Source organism: Heteronotia binoei, chromosome 4, assembly GCF_032191835.1.
Source record: "Heteronotia binoei isolate CCM8104 ecotype False Entrance Well chromosome 4, APGP_CSIRO_Hbin_v1, whole genome shotgun sequence".
Classification (NCBI taxonomy): Eukaryota; Metazoa; Chordata; class Lepidosauria; order Squamata; family Gekkonidae; genus Heteronotia; species Heteronotia binoei.
Window position 1 is genome coordinate 155,138,571 of NC_083226.1, and position 26,351 is coordinate 155,164,921.

The window sequence follows — 26,351 nt, forward strand, 5'->3', positions numbered from 1 at the left end:
AACTCTTTCACCGTGCTGACACAATGCATTGCGCTCCACAACACACACTCATGTGTGCCATCGCTCATCACAGGCCTGGAATGCACACAGCCAGGCGTTTGTTAGTGGCAACATTTGAGGCCAAGCTCTTGCTGCTAATAGCCCAGTACTGCAATCCCAAGCAAGTCACAACCTTCTCCGTCCACTGAAAACAACTCTGCATAGGATTGCAAATGGAAGAAAGATGTAACATACCCCTTCCTCCTTCAGCATTGCAGCCACCAGGTAATCAGAGTGAGGCATGTTGAAGCCCATGGAAATCAATGGGCTCAAGAATGTTACACTCTGTGTCATACTGTTTGAGGTTAGGAGGAAGCCATAGGCTTCCCTTGGGCTCCAAAGATGACGGGTTGTCCATCATTAGGCTTCCACAGCTCAGCGTTACTACTTACTGAATAGCCCAGCATCCCTATCTCAACCACCTTAGATGGAATCCAATGAAAGAGGGCTGCCTAAGAGTATTGGTTCTGAGCAGTCAAGCACTACATCTTTTTACTGGGGTCGTGCCATTTTCAGACTGTAGGAGCTACCTGTTTGAATACTTTCCCGTAGAAATCTAATGTATCAGGCAGAGGGGGGATGGTACAGTCAAGCAACAGCTGTCCCCTCTGCCTGCTTTGATCATGCACGTTTCAGCTCTGTCCTTCTCTGAAATTAGCAGAAATAAAGTGCACAGTTAAATGCTTAAACTTAAGGCCAGATTGTATGGTATACTCTCCATAGGAGGGCTGGTGTATGTGCTAAAATGGGTTACCATGTGGGTCCCACCTACTGCATAGGGTTTCCATGCAACCGGTCATCATCACCAAATGCTTCTGGTGAGAACATGGGCACTTGTTGTGCAATGTCGGAAAGCCATGCCACACGCTGCTGCTACTGTGTGGTTAGTTGCCTCCACTCAAGTCTGCTAACTTTCAGCAAATTGCACCAATGGGGTGGTATTCAATGGCTGCTGCAGTTGTATAACACTCAGTTCCATTGGATGGAATTTTAATGGGGGTTTTGCAGAAGAAACAAGGTTGCAAGAGTCTAGCCATATTCCAATGAAATTTACTGCTGTTTCCTTCCTGTGTGGAAATGCCACCATCCAACGCAGCGCAAAAATGAGTATTTCTATTTTCAAACTCCAGGAGGATTGTTTAAGTGGTGATTTAGAACCACAAGGCACAACTTGGCTACGATGCAATCTTTCTTGAAGATTTGTAGCAGGTAGAGAAATACCTTTTGTGACACTGCAGAATAATTCAGAAGGAAGGATACTTTCATTCTCCTTGGGTGCAATCCAGTCAATGCTCAGCACTTTGAAGGTTACAGTTCTTAACATACTTCCTAGAGAATATGTCCCAGGGAAGTCAAGGAAGGAGTGCACTTTTAAGAAGCTGAGTTGTGCTGTATAAACAGATAAAGATCTGTGAAGGGTTAATTCTTCATAGAGTCTTGTCTGATAGGCTGATCCAAGGAACCTGATTAGTTAGCATCAGCTAAACAGAGAAAAATTTCTGAGGAGGGATGCAGTCTGATTTCAGCCCTAAGTGAGAAGACACAAGTACTGACAACTTGAGAATTCAGCCTGACTAAAAGCAGTTTTAAACTACACCAGACCAGGGATCTCTGCGCTCTTCAGAGCTAACTCCCTGTTTTACTCAGTAGGGAATTTCCTTCTCTCTCTAGAAGATCTATATCCCATTTCCTTGGCCCAAATGGGAATCTTTGCCTACATCCCAAACTTCCTTGCCAATTTTCTCCCAGTTCTCCTGTGTATGTTAAACTGCTCTCAGTTAGGGCTGAATTCCAAAATTGTCAGTACTTGACTCTTCTCAGCTAGGGCTAAAATCAGACTGAATTCAGTCAAGGCAGAAATCTGACTGAATCTCTTCTCAGTATGTAATTCTCTAAAGACTTTCTCAGCTCCCATGCTTCTTTCAAGATGTTCATAGACCTTCTTGCCTGAAGTCTGAATAGCAGCTCAAGGGACTAAATAAAACCTGAAACTCTTCTGTGGCACTTCACAATAACCAGATGCTGACATTGAAGTTGCTGATCCCAGTTGTTAGAATGTTTTACAGCATAGGTTTTCAACATGTGGTTCAAGCTGCCATAGAACCTTTCATTTAGACCATTTGTTTGTGTGTGGTAAGCTGCGGTGGTGAGAAGTTTGATTCCACAAGCCTGCAACAGTTCCTTCATCACTTGGGACATGATGCTTCCCAAATCTGTGATCATCTTTGCAGAAAACCTAGCCTCTCTCCTTAGCATCCAGTTCAGAAGTCTTTCTCTGTTCAGCTGATGCTAACCAATCTTTGGAGTAGCCTATCACTCAAGAGTCTCTGGCTCTGTAAAGAGTAAACCCTCCATAGTCCTTTATCTGTTTGTACAGCACTTCTAAGCTTCTTAGAAGTGTGGCTTGTCACACATGGTCTCAACTAAACAACCAAGTTGAATTGTTTTCCAGCAGGAAAATCAACCACATTCTTATCACTGAGATGCGTTAAAAATGCTTTCCTGGACTGCACCCAATACCAAAATTAGCCTCTATTCTACTAAACAGAATTCGACACCACCCAAATTCTGTGAGTAAGCTACAGGAGACACATTGAGCTCATTTGCTGATATTTCCTTGTTTTTTTCATCAGATTCTAATGTAATTCCAATATTTGGTTTTTGAATTTTTCTTTTGGCGAGGACTGAACAGAATCAGTTGAAGACTTTTTATTTGCAGTCACAAAAGCCAGAAATCTCTTGCAATAAGCAAAACTTGGATTCTGTATTGCCAATGCAATCTAATCGATCTCTGGAATACAAATAGAGCTGGTGATGCTTCTTTTTTCATTCAAAATAGTCATCCATTCGGCTTTCTTTTTCTGATCCCCCCCCTTTTTTTTCTTTGAGTGTAAAAATATCAGCTGTGCAAGAAAATCCACAACAATGTACAAACCTGGGAAGGAACCCAAACAAAAAAAGTCTTAAAGATTAACAAATTTATTTCTGTGCCAAATAAGTTAATCTTTAGGGTGCCAGAAGACTTTTTGTTGGTGTTTACCCAAAAGCAATTCTCAACAGTCTTTGGGGGTAAGAAAAAATGGCTGTTTACAAACCACATCATAATGATGCTGTGCTATTAAATGGCAATCTAGGATAAGACTGCATATAGTTGGTCATCTACCAAAAGCAGTTTAAATCATGCAGCTACATTGATAGAGAGGCGCACATGAACAGAGACACAAAAAATTGCACAAAGAAAGAAAGAAAGCCTTTCTCAGGGGTTACTTACTGTTCAAGCAATAATTTCCACACTCTGCAGTAGGTCAGCATAAAGCAGAAGAACATTCAGATTTTATTTGCCAGCAGCAAAATTGAAAAAGATCGCTCATTTTAGGTATGCAAGACTTCAGACCCCGCCCCCCCTTTTTATAATTATTTTGCAGGACATCAGAGTAAAACTGAACAAATGAAACCTCCATATGGGAACTACCAGACCTAAAATCCAGCATCTTGCCAGGGCCACACACATCAATATTTTGTCTGGTCCAGACCTGAGTTCTAGGTTTATCTGCTAAACAGTTAATGGGAAAACCTGAGCAAAGCGCATCAATTTTTTTCAGCCTGTTTTAGTTTTATCGGTAGGAGGGTTATTTCAAACATCACAGGTTAATCATGACTACATCTTTCCTATTGCAAAGTGTGTTGGGCAGGCACAACTCCAGGAAATTTGGAGGGGCATATATCAAGCAATGGTTTCTCAGAACATGGGTACCAGTTGCTTCGAGACACTGGGTTGGATGCCATGCTAAGACTTTTGAGCAAGCAGAAATGCAAGAAAAAGATGGCGGTAGCCATCTCTCCAGAGCAAAATCCTCACTTGCATTTCCACCTGCCTAAAATCTTATGCAATCAGCTGCCAGGTCCTACAATATATAGCGAGAAAAGTACTAGGTGGTAGACAAGATCTTGCAAAAGTTGAGATGCCAGGCCTGGGAATCTTCTGGAATTACAGCTCACCTCCAGGCTGCAGAGATGATTTCCCCTGGAGAAAAAGGAGGGTGGACGCTATGGCATTGCATCCCATTGAGATCCCTCCTCTTTGCAAATCTTGCCCTCCACGGGCTCCACCCCCAAATCTTCAGGTGCCTCCCAACCTGGAGCTGTCAGCCCAACAGCCCCCACCTCTGGCCAGCGGCTGGGGTGGGGGGACCTGCCAACCCTAAAGCGGAACAACACTATGTTGATGTTTCTGGTTGTGCATCACTGTGCCCAAGCTACCACTCCACTCAGTCTGAAGCCGTCTCCCCACCTGAAGAGCCATCGTTCAGCTAAGGAAGAGCTGCATAAGATAAAGGAAGCTTCTTTAGGCTGCAGGGACTTTCCCCAACATAACATATTTTATTTATCTACCCCAGTCTGCTCTTTATTTTTCATGATGGAAAAATGTGTTGCCACTTGAAGACTGAAGGTATCGAGTAGGGATACTCAGTGGCTTCGGAGCCACGTACGACTCTTCAATAGGCCCACCATGACTCTTGGGAACTCTGTTCCTCAATGTGGCACCTGGCTCACGTTTCAGAAAAGTGGGCAAAGCCAGTGCCCAGGGAGGATGATGGTTGTCAGGTGGCTCGTACAGTGAAACAGACAAGCCAGAGGAACCAGAGAATGGGTAGACTGTGAACCTCCCTAAGGTGCCAGGAATGGAAGTAAAAGGCCCATCTTCTTCAACAACAACATGCTCAAAGGTACTGTGGTAATTAAAAAAAACCTCCTATAATTATATACTTAATAGTGCTGTAAGCAGGGCCTTTTTTGTAGCAACAACTCATTTGCATATTAGGCCACACACCCCTTATGTAGCCAATCCTCTAAGAGCTTACAGGGCTTTTAGTACAGGGCCTACTGCAAGCTCCAAAAGGATTGGCTACATCAGAGGTGTGTGGCCTAATATGCAAAGGAGTTCCCACTAAAAAAAAAAAAAAGCCTTGTCTGTGAGCTTTTTTTTCCTGTGGGCATGTAGGGCTGCCTCTCCCCACCGCTGCTGAACCCTTGTGCCCTTTATTTCCCTCACTGTCTTCTTACACTTTCACCAGCGTGAGGCAGCTCAAGTACGAGGGTGAGAGTGCTAAGGTGCCCAGGAGAAAGCAATCTGGTCGTAGAGAAAAGGAAGTAAAATAATCACCAACCCACTGAGTCTGGTTTTCTTAGATGGCTGCCAATTTAATAGATGGCTTAACCTCACCTGGATAGGCCAGGCTACTTCAGTCTCATAAGATCTTGGAAGCTAAGCAGGGTCAGCTCTGGTTAGAACTTGGATGGGAGGCCACAAAAGAAGTCCAGGGTTGCTGTGCAGAGGCAAGCAATGGCAGACCAACTCTGAATGCCTTTTTTTCAGAACCCCATGGTGCCCCTAAGTCAGCTGAGACTTCACAGCAAAAAATTTTTTAAAAAAAGGATGGCCCAGGTTAGGCCAATCTTGTCAGATCTTGGAAACTATGGAACTCCACAGCTGTTACACAAAGGCAGATAATGGCAAATCACCTCTGAAGGTCTCTTGCCTTGAAAACCCTATAGAGTCGCTGTATGTCGGCTGTGAACTGATAGACCTTTTCACCACCATATTTATTAATAATAGTTAAATATTACATTATTCCCAGTGTGCGCTTGGGGTGACGAACAGAGCAGACTGTAGCCTTGTGGCTCCTCTGGTTGAAAGTAATTGTGAATGTGGCTCTCTGCTGCAGAGACAGTATTACTGATTTGCAGTCTTCTCTCTTGCTCAGACACAAACAAATGGAAGGATGCTGCTGCCCCCTGGTGGAAAATAACTGCATGCATTTTAGTCTAGGCCAGTTGCTGCGACCACAAGAAATCTGTTGGCTTGAAATACCACACTATATCAGATCTTAACTCCTGTGAGTACAGCCCACCCACCCCCTACTTTGTAAAGAATTCTTTGGTGGTCTCCGATGTGTGACTGAGGAAGGATTTGTTCCTGCTGTCAAATTACAAGGGAGCCAAAGTATAGTGAAGGATTAGAGGGGTGCATTGCTGCACTGGCAGCTCGCACAAATGAGGATAAAGTTTCAAGGCCTATAAATCCCTTTGCTTAAGGGCATGAGCTCAGTCCGGCTGAGCCAGACGAGACGGGGCTTCTCTCTCCCACACACCGACACAGAGTCTTTCAAATACCAGCAGTGGAGTTTTCAGCTTCAAACTAATGTAGAAGAACTGGCACTATAAGGAGCATAATTAATATCCATATTTGAAACTGTAATTAATATCCATATCTGAAACTGTAATTATATCCATATTTGAAACTGTAATTAATATCCATATTTGAAACTGTCTAATGTCTATAGGTAATCACTAATCGTATCAGCCTTGGATTGTGGGTTTTTTTGGGGAAAAAAAAGTTCTGAAGCTCAGTTTTTTGTGGGTCCAAGACAAAAAAATATATATCAAATTTTGAGAAGATTCAAATTCCATAACAAAATTCAAGTTTTGCGGATATAACTCCCTCCTCCTAAAAACCCTTCATGATGTCTGGGGTTTATTTTTTGTATTTTGTGTGTGCGCAGCATGCCTGGAAGTCACGGCAACGTCTGGCAACGCCTACTGGGGTATGGAAGACGTGGTTTGATATAGCCTGCTTCTTCCTTCCAGACCTGGTATTCCTTGGAGGTCTCCCTTCTAAGTACTTGCCAGGGTCAGCCCTGCTTAGTTTCCAAGGAGATCAGGCTTGCCTGGGCTGTCCAGGTTTGGGCTCCTTCATGAATATTTTTATTCAGAATTTGTGGCTGAGAATGGTCTATTGAACATTGCTCCTCTTGCAGCTAATTCATACAACGCCCGCCCGCTCCCCCCCCCCCCCAGTGTGTCATTAAACTGCTATGTTCAAAAGCAGTTCAGATGGAGTAAAGGAATGACGTGCCTGGTTCTCATGCAGACCCCGTCAACAAAGCATTCATCCATCACAGTCATCACTAGGGTTGCCAAGTCCACTTCAAGAAATATCTGGGGACTTTGGGGGCAGAGCCGGGAGACATTATGGTGGAGCCAGGAGCAAGGTGGTGACAAGCATAACTGAACTCCAAAGGGAGTTCTGGCCATCACATTTAAAGGAACTGCACTCCTCTTCTCCGGGAGAATGGGGTTTGATTCCCCACTCCTCCACATGCACCTGCTGGAATGGCTTTAGGTCAGCCATAGCTCTCGTAGGAGATGTTCTTCCCTCCATTAGAAATAATGGATAGGAGCATCTTCTTTTGGGCTCATAGAATTGGACCCCCTGGTCCAAACCTTTTGAATCTTGGAAGGTCTTTTGAGGAGAGTCATTAGATGCTATGCTGCAAATCTGGTGCCTCTACCTAAAAAAACAGCCCCCCACCCGAGTTCCAGATAAGCAGATCAATTCTCCATTATACCCTATGGGAATTGGTCTCCATAAGAAGAAGACGACGACGACATTGGATTTATATTCCACCCTCCACTCCGAAGAGTCTCAGAGCGGCTCACAATCTCCTTTATCACCCTCCCCCACAACAGACACCCTGTGAGGTGGGTGGGGCTGAGAGGACTCTCACAGCAGCTGCCCTTTCAAGAACAACCTCTGCCAGAGCTATGGCTGACCCATAGGGAATAATGGAGAGCCCAGTAGACGCTTCCCTCCCCCCAACTTTCTGATGACCCTGAAGTGGGGGGAGATCCTCCAAATCAAGGGATCCCCTGCCCCCACCTGGGGACTGGCAACCCTAGTCACCATATTAGAAGGCAGCACAGATCTAGCTTGGTATATTCAAAAAGTATAAAAGCAAGAAAAAAATTCCACAAAACCCCATTTTCAAAGGGGCATCTGAGGCGGGGCCTGGTGGACTGTCAGAGAACAGGCTTAAAAATTATAGCAGTTATGAACAACGCTGAGTGACTCACAGCCACCAAATTAATCTGTCTAGACTAACTAAAGAAGTCACTTCTTCACAAAACTCACTACCATGGACTCCCTCTCAGGTGAGCTAGTGTGAGCTAGCTCACAGTTTTTTAGCCTCTGGCACAACCATTTTTTGTCTTAGCTTTTGACTCAGGCTTAATACAATATAGTCATTAACAGACGTTCTCACATTTTGATATATTATTGTTTTATTGCTTTTGTATGCTCATGCTACTCAGATCAAAGGTTTGCTCAGTTTGTTATTTTTACTATTCTGTCATTGAATCTTAAATTTGCATTCTAAACCACTCCCTGCCAGATAATTTTACTATACTGTGATTGGATCTTAAATTTGTACCAGTTTGCATTCTGAGCCACTGACTACCAACTATATGTGGCTGTGCTCACTGTACCTCATTCCTCGTCTGATGAAGTGTGCTTAGAGAGCGCACGAAAGCTTACATTCTGAATAAAACTAAGTTGGTCTTAAAGGTGAAACTTGACTCCTATTTTGTTCAACTTTAATGCCAGCAGCTCACGAAGTAGAATTTTTGTTCATAAGACTCCACAACTTAGAGAGAGTACTGACCATAGGATGCGGTAAAGGTCACTAACTTAGTTTTAGAAAAGGCTTGAGGAAGCAGCCGAATTTTGTGAGAGCTCTGATTCCGATTTGAAATAGGTAGTCCCCCTAATAGCTTCTCTAAATTCATGATGAAAACTGTCTTTTTTTTTCTCAGCCACATTAACAGAAATCAATAGGGATATGGTAGCCCAGAGGTGTCAAACTCATTTGTCGTGAGGCCCAGATCTGACATAAAAGTCGCTTTGTTGGGCTGGGCCATGTGGGCCATAAAATGAAATGCCAGGTAATGGAGACACAAACTGCATAAAGGACAGTAAGCCCTAAGTTGGTGTGTCCTCACTGCAAGGCCCCATGGGTTTCCTGGAGAGGAAAACCCGCATGGGTGGAATGAACAGCCAGTGGTGCAGTATGGGCAAACACCCCCATGCTGCCTGGAGGGAGGGGAACCCATTCTCCAGTCCACCACCAATGCTGTAAGTCAGAGCCCCAGAGGTGTTGTGAGCTTCCCCCTGACCCTGAGCCACACCATAAAAGGGGATGGGAAAGATCCTGAACTAATCCCGCCCCCAACTGCAGGACCCAGGCCAAGGCTGCCAGGTGATCCATGGCAGGACAATGCTGGGGATTCAAGCCAGAGATCATTAGCAAGCTGTGCCAACCCCCACGGGTTGAATTTCATTCTCTGAGCAGGTCTACCCCACGAGCGTGGAAATGCTGCACTTCAAGCACAAAACAAAATCTTCATTACCTTTCTGGCAGTGCTGCCCATCGAAACCCAAGGGGCAATCGCATTCGTAGTTGTCCTTCTTGGGCACACAGGAGCCCCCATTGACACAGGGGGCGTAGACACAGGGATGGAGAGCATTGTCCAGGTTGACTCCTGAGGTGAAATCTTGCTTCATGTCTATCACCCGGTCATTCAGAATAATCTATATTTAAGAGACAGGAGAAAAAAGTCTCCTATTTTGACATTTTGCTTTATTACTCAATACATTAACCTTATAAAGGCCTTTCTTACCAAACACAGAGCCAGTTTGGTGTAGTGGTTAAGTGTGCAGACTCTTATCTGGGAGAACCGGGTTTGACTCCCCACTCCTCCACTTACAGCTGCTGGAATGGCCTTGGGTAAGCCATAGCTCTCATAGGAGTTGTCTTTGAAAGGGCAGCTTCTGGGAGAGCTCTCTCATCCCCACCCACCTCACAGGGTGTCTGTTGTGGGGAAAGGAGACAAAGGAGATTGTAAGGTGCTCTGAGACTCTGATTCAGAGAGAAGGGTGGGGTATAAATCTGTGGTCTTCTTCTTTTCAAACAAGAGCAGAGAAAGAGAGAAAAGGCTGTTTGGAGAGGTCATTTCTAACATCTGTTTATTTTCATCATGATGTTCCCTCAGAACAGCCTTCCAGAAGACTCCACTGTTTACCCTCCAGAGAAAGAGGAGGAGGTAGCCGAGATCGGCTCTTTTAAACTCTGCAGCACAAAGCTCTTTAGCTTTGACTTTTAAAAGTTGTCAGATTTATGAGCCTTGCGCCTGAACTTTAGTGTAGGAACAGTTTTTTGTCATTTTATTTCAAGCCAAAGCTGAGATGCAGGAGGAAAAAGTTCTTAGAGGAAACTGACACTGTGAAGCTTGCTTGCTGCCCCCCCAGCCTTTTTCACTTGCCTCTTCTTTCATTTGTTCCAATTTAACTAGTTAATTTCCTTCATTTTTAATCCCTTCCTTACTTCAAGGAGTACAGGGCGGTGTACATCCTCTTTGACCAGTGTTCCCTCTAAGTTAAGTTAGCATGAGCTTAGATAGTCAGTTTGCTGTGGTGGTTAAGTGGGTGGACTATTATCTGGGAGAACCGGATTTGATTTCCCACTCCTCCACTTGCACCTGCTGGAATGGCCTTGGGTCAGCCATAGTTCTCACAGGAGTTGTCCTTGAAAGGGCAGCTGCTGTGAGAACCCTCTCAGCCCCACCCACCTCACAAGGTGTCTGTTGTGGAGGGAGAAGATAAAGGAGATTGTAAGCTGCTCTGAGTCTCTGGGCGTTTTCGCACTCACCTTCAGCCTGCGCGACCCCCCTCTTCACTGCGCAGGATCTGCGCGGATTTCGCACTAAACGCCGTGGAGCAGTCGGAAGAGCCAGAAACTCCCAGCGCAAAAGCTGCTCAAACGGAAACCGCCAAAAAGCAGTTTCCGTTTGAGCGGCTTTTGCGCCGGGAGTTTCCGGCTCTTCCAGCTGCTCCGCGGCGTTTAGTGCGAAATCCGCGCAGATCCTGCGCGGTGAAGAGGGGGGTCGCGCCGGCTGAAGGTGAGTGCGAAAACGCCCTCTGATTCAGAGAGACGGGCGGGGTATAAATCTGCAATTCTTCTTACAGATTTTTTGCCTCCAGCTCACACATTTTTGTCTTAGTGCAGGAAGGATGACCCCAGAGCACACTAATTTATGCAGTAGCTCACAACTTTAATGCCAGTAGCTCACAAAGTAGAGTTTTTGCTCACAAGACTCTGCAGCTTGCTCTTGACCCCTCTAGCCCACTAGCAACTCCCAATTTCAGTGTGAATCCTAGTTTGCTTTAAATCAGCAAACTGTGGTTTGTGCTTCCTCTGCAAACTAGGATTAGAGCATTAAATTCTGAAGTCCTGGGTTGAAGGGCATGTTAAGCCATGTTTAGAATTACATGACCTCTAGGAATATTCCTCTCAGTCGTCACTGATATATGATACATAGGCGCAACCCTGGAGTGCAGTGTTGGATTGAAGCTTTACAGTCATCTTGAAGCAGCTATGAGAAACATTTGTTTTATTTCCCCTTCGGCTACTGCAGCTTTGCAAATTCATCTACAAAATTTAGAGGCACGCAAAGAAATGTTATTAGTCAGTGTGCCTAGCACCCTGAAGGTTTGAAAGGAGGAAAAAATAATGAACCAATTCTCTTACAGTTATCAAATGTTTCCATTTATTTCTGTGTCTAGGTATTTCTGTTCTAGCGAGCATGATGTAGTGGTTAGAGTTTCCGACTAGAAGAAGGCAGCCTTGGCTTTACCTATGAAACCTCTGAGTGAGTTGCCATTCTCTCTCGCCCTAATTAAACTTGCAGGGTTGCTGCAAGTATAAAAGAGAAACAGGAGTATATGCCACCATAAGCATCTTGGAGAAGGATGGAATAAATGCATGATAAATACTGCTTTTCACTAAGGTAAAAGCATCCAAATCTAAACATGCGCCCTCATGACCTGGTGATGATAGTCATTTATCACAGATGGTCAAGTGTGTGGCTATTAATAAGCATAAGCTAATGTTTTCTAGGGACTAAGTTTGGGTTGGCAAATGCAAATTGATCAAATAGCCAGTAGGCAAACTAAGCATTTGCTTAGGGTGCTGACCTCCTAAGAGTGCCAAATTGGGTGCCCCCCCCAGGTGATTCAGTGAGGCAGCTGCACAGTGGCTGCCTCTCTGAATTTCCCCATGCCTTTTGGGAGTCTCCCTGCTTTTGCATCCCTGGGACAGACTCTAATCAGGAGAACTGGGCTTGATTCCATACTCCACACAAAGCTGCTGGGTGACTTGGGGCCTGTAGCAGTTCTCTCAGAGCTGTTCTCCCAAGAGCAGTTTCTGTCAGAGCTCTCTCAGCCCCACCTACCACACAGGGTGTCTGTTGTGGGGAGAGGAAGGGAAAGGAGACTGTAAGTCGCTCTGAGACTCAGCAGCAAGTCATTCCCCGCCCCCTCCCCCAATGGATAGTAAGTGTTCTTAAAATTGCAGCCTTTCTTGGGTTCACTGGAAACCACCGTGAGTACAGGACTGGCCCAAGGTTGTTTGCGCCCCCCCCCCCCCAGGTAAACTATGATTTTGGTAGCACACCGTGCCCCCTGCCCTGGCCCAGTAAGTATAGAGAAATATGATGTCCAGAGATGATAAAATAAACTGGCTTTGTGCCTTGGGAGAACCTGGCTTGGAGTCAATGAGGGAAGTCCTGCTGTAAATACCATGCAGGAAAAGCAGGACATAAATGGAGGAAGGAGGAGGAGATGACGATGGTGATGTTATTGAATTTATACCCTGCCCTTCACTTGGAATCTCAAGAATCTCAGAGCAGCTCACACTCTCCCTTTACCTTTCTCCTCCACAACAGACACCTTGTGAGGTGAGCAGGGCTGAGAGAGCTCTCACAGAAGCTGTCCTTTAAAGGACAACCTCTGCAAAAGCTATGGCTGACCAAGGCCATTCCAGCAGCTGCAATGGAGGAGTGGGGAGGCAAACCCTATTCTCCCAGATAAGAGTCCACACGCTTAACCACTACAACAAACTGGCTCTCTTAAGTGAGAAGCATAATTTTGAAACTCGCATACCTTCTGGATGCTCCCAGAGAATGGTTTGAGGACTCCTGAATTCTTTTTCACATTATCATAATTCGGTACTCCACCAATAAATATGTCAGGATTGCACTTAATCTGTGTAAAAGCTCCCTGTTAGGGGGAAAAAATTACATTGCATTATGAGAGTGTCTTCAGGTTGCTGATGTTCAAGTTTGCAAAATCATTGTCAAGTTTTAAAAATCTAATGGGCAGTTTTTTTCCTTCTGAAAAAAAATCTTACAATTTAGTAGAGTTTTCCCAGCTCTGGATTGGTTAATTTAGGGGTGGAGCCTGAGGAGGGTGGGGTTTGGGAGAGGAGGGACTTCAAGGGGGAGGGCAGATAAGATTCGTGTTCTCCAGGTAAACGAATCCCTATCTCCTGGAGAGTTATTGTAATAGTGGGAAATCTCCAGCTACCACTCGGAGGCTGACAGCCCTAAAATTTAAATGCTTGGGAAAATGAGCATGCCAGTGCTCAGTAATATATGAATATAATCCATTTGTTTATGCGGCAATCCCCACTGTGGCGCTTATAGGTGCACCATGGCACTCACCACTGCATTTCCTGGTTCCCACTTGCTTTTTCAACAAAGTGCCCCTTCTCCAAAGCAAAGAGCTAATATTGGCTCTCTCCTACTTCAGTGGAGCAGATGATGCTTCAGACAGCCCACAGAATTTCGCCTTTACGGGAGCATTTATTTGAGAATGTTTCCATCACAGGAAGATGTTGGCTTTGAACCCCAACTTGTTTTCTTTTTGGACACTTGAACCAGAAAACAGCCAAAACAAAAATCCAAAAACACGAACAACCCCAGTGCTTAAAAGCATCACACTGGGTGAAAGTTATTACGTAGATAAAACTTTGTTGTTACCTCAGCCATTCCTTCAACTGGTCTTTGCTGATCAACTTGTAAGATGCCATTTTTGGCTGTGCGGGACACTTTCAGCTCATGCCACTGGTTCAAACTAACGGATTCTTCACTCCTGTTCAAAAGAAAAAGAAACTGGATGTTACACTTTTGATACCATGCAATAAATGCACAAATCCTGAAGAGTTTAGTGTTTGGAGGAAATTGTTACCCACATTCCCAACTTTTCATTAAGAAAGTTTCTTTTCCCCCTTTCATGGAGTGGAAAACACTCAGCATTTTGAAGTTAATGCTTTAAAAAATTCTTTGGAAGGAGTTCCATGTTTGTTTTGTTCGTCATCAAACAATACCCCATCGTTTGTTCTATGCATAACAAATATAACTGTTTACTCCATCAAATGCTGGAAGGAATGAAAATCTTTTGACTTCGGGTACATTTTTGTTCTGAATTACATTTGTGTTCTGAAGTGTAATATCCAGTTCTGAATTGTGTCTGGTGGCAGAACATGAGGCTTCCATGACAAAGGAATCCTTGGTGTATATAGTAGGGTTGCCAAGTCCAATTCAAGAAATATCTGGGGACTTTGGGGGTGGAGCCAGGAGACATTAGGGGTGGAGCCAAGATCAAGGCTGTGACAAGCATAATTGAACTCCAAAGGAGTTCTGGCCATCACATTTAAAGGGACGGCACACCTTTTCAATTCCTTCCTTCCATAGGAAATAATGAAGGATAGGGGCACCTTCTTTTGGGGCTCATAGAATTGGACCCCCTGGTCCAATCTTTTTGAAACTTGGGGAGTATTTTGGGGAGAGGCACTAAATGCTATACTAAAAATTTGGTGCCTCTACCCCCAAAAACAGCTCCCCAGAGCCCCGGATACCCGCAGATCAATTCTCCATGATTTTCTATGGGAATAAATCTCCATAGGGAATAATAGAGTTCCCAGCAGATATTTCCCTCTCCTCCCCCCGCTTTCTGACGACCCTGAAGCGGGGGGAGGGCCTCCAAACCAGGAGATCCCTTGCCCCCACCTGGGGATTGGCAACCCTAGTATATAGTCAAAGGGTCTCAGGATCAGGTCAGGGTAAAGCAGGGACATTGGAAAGCTAGGATGGGAAGTACTGCAATAGATGGACCTACATTTTGCCAGTATTTATTTTAAGAATTTCTATCTCATGGCTTCTCCCAGAAGAAGGCTCCAAGGCAAGAACAGGGAATTTCGGTGAGAACAAGATAACACAGATAATAAATACTACATGCAGTACTGTAGCCCCCAGTCTGATTTCCTTTGTTAAATGATCTTCTTGACCCACTGCGTCATGCTATAATCCTCCTGCCTTTATAAAAATGCCCTTCAGGACTCTTCCTCTTAAGGAGCTTTCAGAATGCCAGAAACATGAGGGGTCTGCCTGACCTTCTTAGGTATGTAATTCCACAAGGCGGGGGGGTCATACAGGCCCGGTGTGTCCATTAGGCAGCTGTAGGCAGCTGTCTGGAGCGCTGAGTAGGAGAGAGGGCACCAGCTTGGGCACTCCCTGAGCCGCCCTGAGCCCGCCTTTGGCGGGGGAGGGCAGGATATAAGAATAAAAACTAACTAACTAACTCCCACCCTCTTTTGCCTCTGAGCAGACAGAAATAGTCAACTTGGAAGCAGTAGTGAGGCTCCCAGTATGAGCGTGCGCACCACCACTGCCCACCGTTGCTCTGTCTCGTGTCACAAGCATGAGAGGCAGAGCAATGGTGGGCAGCAGTGGCATGCACGCTCAGACTGGGAGTCTCACTGCTGCTGCGCTCACCCTCTCCTGTGCTGTCACTGAGTCAGAGGCAGCACCTTGCCCAGGGCGCCGGCTTTTGGCTGGCACCTTGCGCTGCCACTGGGGCCATAACAAAGACTGCATGTGAACAGACAGGTGTTGATCTCACCTGTTTACAGGATGATACCTACAGAAGGCTCCTACTCAGAAAAGTGAAGCTGTTGTTGTGGGAAATAGGAGAAGGGGCATATAGCCATAAAGAGCTTTGTCTGTGTTAGTCAGTACATTGAATAGAGCCTGGTGACTGATGGGCAGCCAATGAATGCAGAATGGGTATAACAGGCTTGCTCTACCTTACTCCTGACAGTAGCTGTTCATGTGTCAGACTGAAAAAGGCAGTTTTTGTGCTAGTCTTGCGGACAACAGCACGTGTAGATCATGGGTGTCAAACATGCGGCCCACAGGATGAATCTGGCCCCCAAACAACTTCCTTCTCCTGTTTTCTTCTCTATTGGCCTACTTCTACAGCCACACCATGGCTTGCTTTTCCCCCAGCTCTTTCACTGGCTTTTCACTTCCTGCTTCATTTCCTGTCTCTTGCCTCCCCACTCCCTCCCAAAGAGGCACACAGAAAGCTCTGTGGCTGCTTCCTGCTTTGTGCAGGAGATATACAACTCTCTCTCTTGCACACACACACAGAGCTTCTGCTTCCTTCTCCGGGGTTAGTTCTCCTCTTTTGGGGAGGAAGAGAGGGGAAGGAAAGAGAAAGAGAGAAACGTTCCAGTCCATAATGGCAGCTTCAGACCAACAACATTTTATTCAAGGCATACGTTTTTGTGCTCAAGTTCACTTATTTGGAGGGAGGGTGGGTAGGTGGACTCTCCTGACAAGCACAATGTACATTGAGGAAATTATTTTGGCTTATTCTGAAAAACTGTTGCTTTATATATATATAAAAAACATTGGCTTTCTCTGTTCCTATGTGGATTTATTTTCTTTCAGAAAGGCCATGATGAGGAAGCAGAACACTTGGATTGGTCCTTAGAAAGCGTAGTGATTTCAAAAGCCAAATGATAATAGCACACATTAGTAATGAGACCGGAAAACTAGCCCTCAATTCAGTCGAGGGGATGCATTGTCTTGAGCTTCATTACCAATTGTAATTCAGCAGTCTCTCTTTCTAATCTCCCTTTGAAATTCCTTTGTAAGAGCCCTGCAATTGAATGTTATGGTTTCTAATGTCAGACTTATCCTCCTGGATGAAACTGAGATCTAGGTTTCCTGTCTCATTACCAACACTGGTATCTCCATGTTCTTTGCTTTTTACTCAAGTTCAAACTCACAAATGTTTAATATGTGTGCTTGAATTACTCTGGAGTTACAATTGCAACTCTACCAATGAGCAATTTATCCCAAATGGCATGCCTTCTTAAGATGTTTAAACTAGTATGTCATTTGTTCATCAAATCAGTTTGGAATAAACAAATCCATCCCTTCCAATGAAAGCTCCCTGTGAGAATACTATTTATTTATTTAGATTCTTATAACCCACTTTCCTCCCAAGTGGGGCCCAAAGTGGCATATAAATCGGATTAATATCCTGCCCTTCACTTGGCGTCTCAGAGCAGTTTACAATCCCCTTCCTCTCCCCACAACAGTCACCCTGTGAGGTAGATGGGGCTGAAAGAGCACTAAGAGAACTGTGACTGGCCCAAGATCACCCAGCTGGTTTCATACTGAGAAATGGGAAATCAAACCCAGTTACATAAGAACATATGAGAAGCCATGCGGGATAATGCCAATGGCCCATTCAGTCCAATATTCTGTGTCACACAGGGTCATAACAGATGGGCAGTTTAAGCCGCCCTGGGGATGGGAGGCAGACGGACCAAAAAAGCACGTCCACACACACATCTGCCTCCCATTCCCATCCCAACCACAGCCTGCCCGGGGACAGGCTGAAACCACCTCGGAAAGGCATCGCTTTGTAATTTCCAAGATGGCTTTGAGGCACTTCCCAGCACCACTTTGTAATTTCCAAGATGGCTTTGAGGCACTTCCCAGCACCACTTTGTAATTTCCAAGATGGCTTTGAGGCACTTTTCGGCCATCTGGATGGCCAGGAAGCAACTGGGGAGCAGCCAGGAGGTGCACCAGTGCTCTGGAAGCTCCTCCAGAGCGCACACAGCCTGACCCTGCTCTGGGGGTGAGCCGCATGCCGTCTGGAGGCTTCTGATCCACTCCTTTCCCCAACGGCTCTCTTTGGGGTGGCTTCATGTCCCATGCTGGTGGTCTGTAAAAACCCCAGGTGCTCCAGTTTAGAGTCCCCCATTCTTAACCACTACACCAAACTGGTTCTCAACACCATGAACCACCAGAGCTTAGCTAAGCATTAGTGAGGAGTTAGAAAGAGCTCAAAATATTCCCTATGGGAACCTATGGCAGAAGACACATCATGCTACAATTTTTATAAAACCTATTACACTCTAGCATACCTAAGTATAGTCAGCAATCTCTTGGGATGCCCAATTGCAATACAATCCTAATTATGGAAAGCGCTCCTAAGAAACATAAATTTGCAACTGAGGTGTCAAGCCTCCCGCAGGAAGAATCGGAAAAGTATTGCAGTGCTCTTTATAACGTTGTCTCTAATCTGAGAAGCGGAAAACAGCCTTGATAACAAATAGATATAAATTAAATTACCCATCAGACAGATTACATTTAGTAAAGTCCTGCTGAAGAAGCTGAAATGACATTTCGGATTTAACAATGCACAAAATGTAGATTTCAAATGCACGCCACATTTTACACCTTGTCAACGATGAGCTCTAACATTTCCCAAGAGCAAAAAGAAAAATCCATTAGTAACGCTAGAAAAACCATTGCACTAAACAATCCCTTTACCGTCTCTTTTTTTAATTAGCTGCCAAAGTCATTCATTCCTTCCTTCCATTACCTTTGTTTAATAACAAGTAGGATTTAATTACCCTGGATAAGTCAATATATAATAGAGTAATAATCACCACTGAGCATTATGTCATAAAGGAACTAGATGGGACCCGGAATGTCCTCTTTCCTTGAATAAGTCTTTGTCATGAAAGACCTCCTACATCCAACAAGAAGCAGTATAGTAATCAAGGTCTAAAACCCAGTCTGAAATTCTGAGAATCAGAGATAAATTTTTACTGTTTAGTAGTTTTGCAAAAGTAATATAGTGCTTAAAACTCATACTTCAATATAAAATATTTTGGGGCACTATAAATTTAGGCAAATAAACTTTCAGTCATAATATGTACAGGAATCCCCTTCCATCGAAATCTAATCTAGGGTCATGATTTCACAAGAAATTCATTCCAATCTATCGGAAAAGTTTAACTATGAGTTATAGCAGAAGCATCAACATGTTTTTGTGGGGCTCACAACCACTATTTATGGTATGATGTAGCAAATGTACAGAGTTTTGCAGTGTGGCTTGAGTAGCAACCCAGGCATTTGCCAGTTTGCAATTGTGCTGGATCAGTCCAGTGGTCCATCTGGTCCAATTCCCAGTCTCACTCTGGAATCTGGAGGCTTCTCTGGAAGGCCAACAATAGGGCATAATGCCTTCCTCAACGTTGCCTCCTCGCACTGATATTCAGAAGGTTACTGCCTCTAGTTGTGGGGGTTCCCTTTAAATATCATGGCTAGCAGCCACTGATAGACCTTTCCTCCATGAACAGAGCCGGTTTAACAATTAGGCCAAGTAGGCAGTGGCCTATAGGCCCCCACGCCTTTAGGGGCCCCGGGCCAGCTTCCCCCCCCCCCGTTTCCCGCCTGCTAGCAGCCCTCCCAGCATGCACATGCAGCCAGCAACTAAGCTGCTCTTTGCCCAACTTGCCTGGTGCAGCTGCTGCTGGTGTTGTTGCCAAGTTTGCCTCTCTCTGATTCTCCCTCACAGCTTAGTAAAAGGGGCTTTTAAGAAGGCACCTGCAGGCTGCAGTGGGGGCCATAGGCAGTGGGATGGGTGCTCAGACTGAGATAATTTGCAAGGGGGCTCCTAAGATTTCAACTGCCTAGGGGCCTCTACAAGGTTTAATCCGGCACTGTCCATGAATCTGTCTAATCACCTTTCAAAGAAAGACTCTGTGGCCATCACTACATTCTCTGGCAGTGAATTCCAAGTTTAACGTTTTCATTTTTCCTGAACTTACTGCCCATCAATTTCACCGGCTGCCCTACAGTTCTAGTATTTTGCGATGCAGAAAAACTTCTGTCTTCTCTCTCTACCCCAGGCATAATTTTATAAACCCCTTTCATGTCCCCCTTTAGTCTTTTTTTTTCTGAACTGAAAAGTCCCACACTCTTCAGCCTTTACTTGGCATTAATCATCTTGGTTGCCCTCTTCTGTACTTTTTCCAGCTCTGGGATGGCCATTTAAAGCTAATTACTGGCACTGTACACAGTTATTTCAAATGAGGCTGTGCCATCGATAGGGGCATTATAATACTGGCTGATTTTAGTCCCCTTCCTAATAATCCCCACCACAGTTTTTATTCTTTACTACTGCGACACACTCTCTCAGCCATTAACGTGCACATTATGTTACAATGTGCTTCACCTTACACTTACCTACACTGAACTCCACTGCAAAAAATGTTGCCCCAGCACTGGCACCAATACACCAGTTGCCCCTGCACTGGCACCAATACACCAGTCCTTGTAGGACCTCACTGCTTATCTTCCTCCACTGACAGAACTGTCTGTTTATTCCTGTTCTCCCCTCAGGGCTTTTTTTGTAGCAGGAACTCCTTTGCATATTAGGCCACACCCCTCTGATGTAGTCAATCCTCCTGGAGCTTACAGTAGGCCCTGTAAGAAGAGCCCTGTAAGCTCGTGGAAGATTGGCTACATCAGAGGGGTGCGGCTTAATATGTAAAGGAGTTCCTGCCACAAAAAAAGCCCTGTCTCCACTTATGTTTAGCCAGTTTTTAAGGATGAAATTACCCATCCTTTTATTCTATAACTTATAAGCTTACTGATCAGAGATATCTTCTCTAAAGGCTTTTGAAAGTCCAGGAATATAATGTCTACTGGGTTGCCAGTACCTACATGCTTGTTCACTTTCTCAAAGAACTCCCAAAGTTTGGTTAAGCAGGACATTCCTTTGCAGAAGCAAAGTGTTTGGTACTGTGTTTGGTAGGGTGTTTGTGGGATTAGGAGACATGTCCATTCTAGGTTATCCCACATACCACTATCCTTGTTCCCACTTCCTACTGCATCCCACAAACACAAAAGAGTTTGTGGAGGGTTGCAAAGAGTATGTGGTGTTCCATCACCTTTGTGTCTGCAGACAAAATTCATTCAAAAACCACTGCTTCCATCACAGGAAAGTGGCTAGTAATTTCCTATAATTCTGTGATTGGCCCTAATACTATATGGCAGCCATTTTGTGACTGGTGCTGGTCCCCAAGTTTGTGATGGTATCCATTAATTGTTATAAAAACTTCAAAAGTGCCCACAGGCTCAACAAGATAATATGCAAAGGAGTTCCTGCTACAAAAAAAACTCTGATGATGCCCAGAAATTTCATTGACCCTTCAACCAAGGACCAAAACAGACCTTGTGGTCTTCAAAGAAGAGGAATTGGTTGATGTTGACCTTATAAATAGCTCAAAAGAATAACAAGCTAAAACTGAAAAATATGTATGCCACTACTATGCAAAATAAGCAGATTTCATTTACCTGATTATAGCAGTGCCTGAACCACAGTCAAACCTGAATTCCACAAAGCTGTCCATCATGATAATGGAAAGGAAGTCTTTACTCCCTGTGTCATAGCTGTACAAAAGGACACCATTTGCTGAAACTGGACGAAACATAATCTCAAACTCCATGAAGGAAAGATAGTTCTGTGGTTCTAATGGCCAGGGAGTTGTAGCGAAGGATTTCAAGGTCGCGTTGAACTGAGGTATGGCAAGGGTGAAAGCTGAAAGAGAAGGTCAAAGACACAAGTTATTTCAGTTCCTCAAGAAAGCAGGAAAAGTTCAGTTGTTCTGTTTGTGTCTTTAAGTCACTTAAAAGTTTGTTGTAGAAATTGCTGCAAAAACAACATACCATGCAAAATATTGTTTGCATACTCTAAATCAGGGGTGGCCGAACTTGCTTAATGTAAGAGCCGCATAGAATAAATGTCAGATGTTTGAGATTCACAAGAGATGGAGGGAGGGAGGGAGGGAAGGAAGGAAGGGAGGGAGGAAGGAAGGAAGGAAAATAGATGGGGGAGGAAAGAGGGAGGGAGAGATGGAAAGAAAGCTCAAGCTATTCCCTTTCATTTGTACTTAGCAGTATGTTTCCTGTTAACACAAAGACAAGACAGCTACTTAGCATTCCTTGGTGTTCCAGTTTTAAAATATGAATGCAAATTTAATACTAAAATACTGCAGACAAGGTGTTCTTCATGAATATAGAAAGATCATCAAAAACAGAGAGTTGCTCATCCACAGTTACGGCGGGCATGGACCTATCCAGACTAAGATCCCAACACCCAGTAATAAGATCTGCACAAATCTTGCAATCACAACACTTTGTTCTAGGGAACGAATGGTAGTGAACACAGATGCAATCAGTTCCACCCAATTACCATAACCTGATAAATGTCAGCAAGAGGCCTGTAGGATTTGACTTGCCATGTAACGTATGGAAGATGGCTAATATAATGTGAACAGGCTTTGGCAGCTGCGCAGACCTGTTGTTTAAGTAGGGCAAAATACCAGGTCCAGAATGTGAGTGTGGGGCAGCCTGCCAAACTATTTTCCATCTATCACAGGAATCTGAGTGTCATGCTTTCCAGAAAGATGTGACTGAGCTCCTTGAACTCTCCCAGCTGTGACCGAGTGGATTGAAAATCTAGATATTAGTAGTTATGGGGATTGCCCAGCTGGTCTGTATACCCATTTTATCAACTTGGTTACATATTTTATATTACTATATACTTCCTGTGTGTTACTCTGCCATACAATAATATAAAATGTAGAAACTTACAGTTCACTGGTATGACAAAGGTTCTTTCATGTATAAATTATTTTAAAAATAAATGAAATACAGATGCAATTTGGTGGCAGAAAAAACATGCTGTAAAAATGGCACCCGTAAGGAATTCATGACAGGAAAATGGTGCCAGTGTGGGTGTTACCTTCTGAGGGCATAAAAAGGCATACCAACCAGCCATTCCTTCCAAATGACATGAGAAAGTGCTTGAATGGCATTCTTTCAAAAAAGATTGGAATAAAGCAGGTTTAGGAAAGTATCTAGGGCAGGGAGTACAGGACAATTATAGCATCACTTTGTGTTTAAGCTCTGGCAAAAAAAATGTGCTCCAATCTAGATCTCAGCATGTAGAAGAACCTCTGCATGGAAGCAGCCATGGATATAATTCTGAAGTTCTCGCAGGCTACAACAGCACAACCCACAAAACGAGATCTAGATGTCTTTGCTTAGCTGCACAGCATCATTGAGCCAGAGTGCAGTCAGTTGGCAGTGTGATACAGACTGTGAAAAACAGTTGCACCACCATCAGTGAGCTGTGGACATTCCATTGGTGTGTTTGATTAAGGAGGGCACAGGTTGGTCCTGGCACATACCCAGTGCCAAACATTAATGGGCAAGGAAAGCAGTAACCCTCTCACCTTCTTCACAGTGTCGACCTTTAAACCCGAGCGGGCAAAGACAGATGTATCGATCTGCTTTGCTTGCTGTGCAGGTGCCACCATTAACACAGGAAGCCTCATCGCAAATTCCACTGCTGCATTCACCTGAAAAAGCAGAGAAACAACACAAACGCATCATTTCAGTCACCCGAGGGATGGGGTTTAATTTAGCTACTTGTGTACCAGGTTCCTGTACAAATCATACCAGCTCTCTGCCCACATACACACAACTCTTTCCTGGCAACATGTAAAACTAAGTACTGGATTAAGTGACTGGGCTCCAGACCACAAAGAGGTTTCACAATATGGCAGAAAACAGGAATTAATTCCATGGACTCTCTGTAGATGAATGCTTTGCCAGATGGGTCAATCTTCCCCTCCCTTCAACTAGCCTCTCTCTTGTTCTCACAGACAAATTGTTAAAATCTCCAAATGTCACCAGACTGTTTACAAGGATGATGTTTTTGCTTAACCTCAATTATCTTAAGTGCTGCTTTGTTTGTTCAGCTTGTGAGAGGAAGCTATGGTAAGAGCTGGAGGTGTTAAGCACAAGGATCTAAGCTTATTAGCCACTCAGCGATTTGTTGCTAACGGTCCCATCTGCATGGCAGGTAATCCATACCGCCAGCATACCATTTTCTATAATCAACATATCTATCATCTTGCTATATAACACAAAAATGTCCTGAGGTAATACTACAGAAACTGTCAAAGGCTGAAATGATTGGAATGCTTCAAAGATACTTCTGAAGAACATTTAAATATTTCAGTGCACATCGTCTTGTGAAATGCATGTTTAAGGTGATTACTTTTAAAATTACACACTCTCTCCCTACAGTATAGTGGCAAAAGGGGGGGGGGGACTGTGATGCTGCCACTACAAAGATAAATATTAATATGACTTATCAACAGAAACACAAGTATGAGCAGTTTGTCTCATGGCAGTAATAATGAATAATGCTATGAACAAAAACACACCAATATTATTCCAATAAAACTGTGAGAAAGTAAAATGTCACATGAGGGCTACGATCTGTATTATGATGCTTCAGAATTATAATACTTGCATTCTGCTATTCTTTAAAGAACTGAGGGCAGAGAACAAGGGGGCAACCCATTATTCTCAAAACAATCCTGTGAGGTAGGTTATGATCAGAATTAATGACCTGCCAAAGGTGTCCATAAGAACATAAGAGAAGCCATGTTGTATCAGGCCAATGGCCCATCCAGTCCAACACTCTGTGTCACACAGTGGCCAAAAAAACCCTAGGTGCCATCAGGAGGTCCATCAGGACACTAGAAGCCCTCCCACCGGTCCCCACCACCCCAAGCACCAAGAATACAGAGCATCACTTGCCCCAGACAGAGAGTTCTATCAATACGCTGTGGCTAATAGCCATTGATGGACCTCTGCTCCATATGTTTCTCCAAGAAGCATTATGGCAGAATAAGGATTTGAAACTAGGTATTTGTGGTCCAAGCAGACTGATATCATCAGAGTTTAGAAGCTAAGCAGGGTCAGCTATGGTTAGTACCTGGATGGGAGACCACCAGGAAAGACTAGGGTTGCTATGCTGAGGAAAGCAATGACATGCCACCTCTGCTCATCTCTTGCATAAATTGGTTGCAACTTGACAGCTTGCTTTACCTTATTTGTGGTCCGATGAATTTATGCCTATTGAAAACTAGGCTTAAAACGCCCATTAAAATTCAAACCTCTGGAATGCACTTTCTGCAGATAGTGACTAGTTATTTTATTTTTAATCTGAGTAGTTTTCAAGAGTGTTACCAAAAGGAGGCCCATTTCACAGCATGGACAGATAAGCATATCTACACGTGTACATTCTAGGCATGGTCTCCATGGGACTCTTTTAGCCCTCATATACACAGATGTGGAAAATTGCAAAGACAAGAAAGAAGGTAGGTGGCTTTCAAGTCAAGACCAAATCTAAGCAGCAAAACGTGAGTAGCAGTTCCGAGCAATACGACGACAGCAATTCAGCCATGAGAGTCAAAACTTCCAACACTAATATCCATTCTCAAATCACTAGTATCCAGTTTCAATTGCAGTTTTACCCAATATATACTTGAAGGGACACAGAAAATTGGAGGGTAGATGAGAGAGGAAGGATGGAAGAAAAGGACTGTGAATCAGACATGGCAAACTACAGGGCACAAGAGGACTGTAAGGTCAGCCAATCAGGAATCAGAAATGCTAGTGAATAAGGAGTAGGGGAGGAAGAAAGAAGAGACAGAAGGGTAAAGTTTGAGGAGGAATAGTAGAACAGGGATATTAGGTTGTACTCTGCCTATCCTAAATAGGAACTCTCATTTGGTGTTGGTGGCAGAAGAAGGTCTGTGCATGACAATTACCACTTATGAGACAACCTGGGTGGCTGATGATATTGGACAGGTCTATGATGGGGTGGCTGAGATATCCTACTTGGAGAAATGGATTGGGAGACTCCCCTGGTAGATTAAGAATTTGACTAGGTCTCCAGATGATTCTGTATTATGGACAATATTTTTCAGCGGCTGGAATGCCAAGTTATTGTGTTGCAGAGACTAGTCATTCATCATCTCCAGGGTTTGAGGGACCTTGGGGAATCACAGAAAGGGGCTTGACTGAGGTTATAACAACAGCTTTCTCAGGGGAATCAGACCATTCCCTGTTGTAATCTCATTTTACTGCATACAGCCTGATCTTTGGTTTGATATTAAATATGTAGTCTCCCTGCACCTCTGGTTTCACATAGGATCTAGGGAAGTCTTAAAACATGGTTCCCAGATTGGTGGTGGCGGTGGGGTGTTCTTGGAATAACAAGGACCACATTACAAGGACCACAGTAAGAACATATCCTTACATTTATAAGCCTGATCCATTTCTAGCCTAACCTTGAACAATACCAAGAGGAAAAAATCCAAATCTCCATTATGGTTATACACACGCATATACATAGATGTAGTAATTGCCAATGAACATATGAAGCTGCCTTATACTGAATCAGACACTTGGTCCATTAAAGTCAGTATTGTCTTCACAGACTGTCAGCGGCTATCCAGGGTCTCAAGCTGAGGTTTTTCACACCTATTTGCCTGGACCCTTTTTTGGAGATGCCGGGGATTGAACCTGGGACCCTCTGCTTCCCAAGCAGATGCTCT

General features: G+C 44.2%; 1 protein-coding gene across 2 annotated transcripts in view; it reads right to left on the reverse strand.

Moving 5' to 3' along the window:
- EGFLAM (EGF like, fibronectin type III and laminin G domains) overlaps nt 1-26,351 on the reverse strand; it is a 168,865-nt gene that overhangs the window by 15,175 nt on the left and 127,339 nt on the right. The window contains exons 14-19 of one of the 2 annotated variants that reach the window (XM_060236057.1): nt 23,169-23,294; nt 21,226-21,469; nt 13,753-13,864; nt 12,875-12,991; nt 9,286-9,466; nt 3,311-3,334 (exon numbers count right to left, since the gene is read on the reverse strand). In XM_060236057.1, the coding sequence (XP_060092040.1) occupies nt 3,311-3,334; nt 9,286-9,466; nt 12,875-12,991; nt 13,753-13,864; nt 21,226-21,469; nt 23,169-23,294 (804 nt within the window). The remainder of the gene's footprint in view (nt 1-3,310; nt 3,335-9,285; nt 9,467-12,874; nt 12,992-13,752; nt 13,865-21,225; nt 21,470-23,168; nt 23,295-26,351) is intronic. The other variant, XM_060236059.1, reaches the window with a different exon arrangement.